This window comes from Pterocles gutturalis, unplaced genomic scaffold (genome assembly GCF_000699245.1).
Source record: "Pterocles gutturalis isolate BGI_N339 unplaced genomic scaffold, ASM69924v1 scaffold28116, whole genome shotgun sequence".
Classification (NCBI taxonomy): domain Eukaryota; kingdom Metazoa; phylum Chordata; class Aves; order Pterocliformes; family Pteroclidae; genus Pterocles; species Pterocles gutturalis.
In genome coordinates, this window is record NW_010103866.1 from 7544 (window position 1) to 9307 (window position 1764).

The window sequence follows — 1764 nt, forward strand, 5'->3', positions numbered from 1 at the left end:
AGGGATGAGGGCAATCAAGAGGGTCCCAACCACCTTGCTCAGCACTCTGGTGCTTATCCTCCAGGAGCAGAACCAGGGGGGCCCCAGATAAACCTCATCCCTGCCATCAGCGGGGACGGCTGGGCTGGGGGATACATCCTGCCCCACTGACCGTCTCTTCCGGCTGTGCCCGCAGGACCACAACGAGTACAACTCCTCCATGGCGCGCAGCCAGACCAACACGGCGCGGCTGGAGGGGCTGCGCCCTGGCATGGTGTACGTGGTGCAGGTGCGGGCTCGCACCGTGGCCGGCTACGGCAAGTACAGCGGGAAGATGTGCTTCCAGACGCTGACCGACGGTGAGTGCGGGGAGGGCGGATGGGGACTCAAAGGGGGTGGTTGTCTTTCCGGCGACAGCTTTGGGCTTTAATTGGATTAAACGAACTTGTCTCCACGAACCTCTCTCCCAGCGGGCAGCGTGGCAGAAGCCAGGTGATTTACAGCAATGTCTGATTAATTGCCAGCTGGAGGAGTAAGCTGCTTTAAATCTCTTAGCTCTGTTTTCTCCCCTGCTATTTAGCTGCAGTTTTGTCTTTACTGCCTGCGAAGTCCCACACAGTGGGCTGGGGAGGGGCAGAGGGGGGCAGACCCCCAGAGGGAGGATTCCTGGGGTCCTCTCCTGGGGTCCTCTCCTGGGATGCTCTCCAGGGTTGCTCCGAGCTGCATCTGAGCCATCGGGGCAAAGCCAGAAGAGTCAACCCCGGCTCTGAGCGCTGATTCTCCCCCCTGAGGTGGTGTGTCGAAGGAAAGGGGCCAGCTCACGACCTTCACGGCTTCTCCTGGCCTCCTCACCGTGGTCCTGCTGCTGTTCCTCTGGCCCCAGCCCTTCCCTGCACCCGCAAACACCAGGTCCCATTAGAGACTGAGAACTCATGGGAGGGTTTTTCATTAATCCCAGCTTTGGGAGAAACCCAGAAGTTGGTGAATGAAGCAAGGCTCCTCTCATGGTCCTCCCACCCCTCCAGACGCTGGGGGAGCTGCAGTCCCTGCAAGGAGCCCCTTCCTTGCCCTTGCCGGCGTGGTTCCTGCTCCGCTTAGGTGACACCCGTGGGTCCCAGTCCCGCTGGCTGTCTTTCCTCGAACTTTCCTTCTTGCCTAAAACCGGGTTACTCTGTGCTTGCACTCGTGTCAAGTGTCAGCCGGGGTGGGAAAGGAAAAGCACGCAGGGCCACCAAAGGGAAGGAAATGGTAATAAACCCCCCCAACGCCTCGAATAGTCAGAATTAGGGAAGTGAGAAGAAAGATCCTGCCTCAAATAAGCAATTAATGGAAATTTAATAAGAATGGATAGTGTAGATTATTAAATAATAATTGATTGTTAGATGAGAATTTCTCAGGATATGAGCGGCATGCAAGAGATAAATCTGGTTGCTAGTAATTAACCGCGGAGTAGAAAAATAGAGATAAAAGGGTGCTAAATGCTTTCTTTTGGAGTGAATTTTATTTTAACCCTTGCTTGTGGCTGCTGGCACAGCCTGGCAGACCTTGCTGGGGATGGCTGGAGAGGGGCTTGTCCCTGCAGGGCTGCAGAAGCCCCCAGGGGCGAGGGGGCTGCCAGGTGCCATCCACCCGCATGGCTCGGGGACCCGCGCCGCTGACGGGACGGGGCAGGAGGAGGGGACAATGGGGGAAGGGGCTTTCTCAGGGCTGTGTCCGGTCCTCCCAGTGCCACCTCGCCCTCCAGCCCAGCCCACTGCTGGGGGCTGGGGGGGTGGCCGAGGGGTC

General features: G+C 58.0%; 1 protein-coding gene across 1 annotated transcript in view; it reads left to right on the forward strand.

The window, feature by feature from the left end:
- LOC104471518 (ephrin type-B receptor 1) overlaps window positions 1-1764 on the forward strand; it is a gene marked incomplete at both ends in the record, with an annotated part of 16259 nt that overhangs the window by 4986 nt on the left and 9509 nt on the right. The window contains one exon of the mRNA XM_010086879.1: window positions 176-338. Coding sequence (XP_010085181.1) covers window positions 176-338 — 163 coding nt within the window. The remainder of the gene's footprint in view (window positions 1-175; window positions 339-1764) is intronic.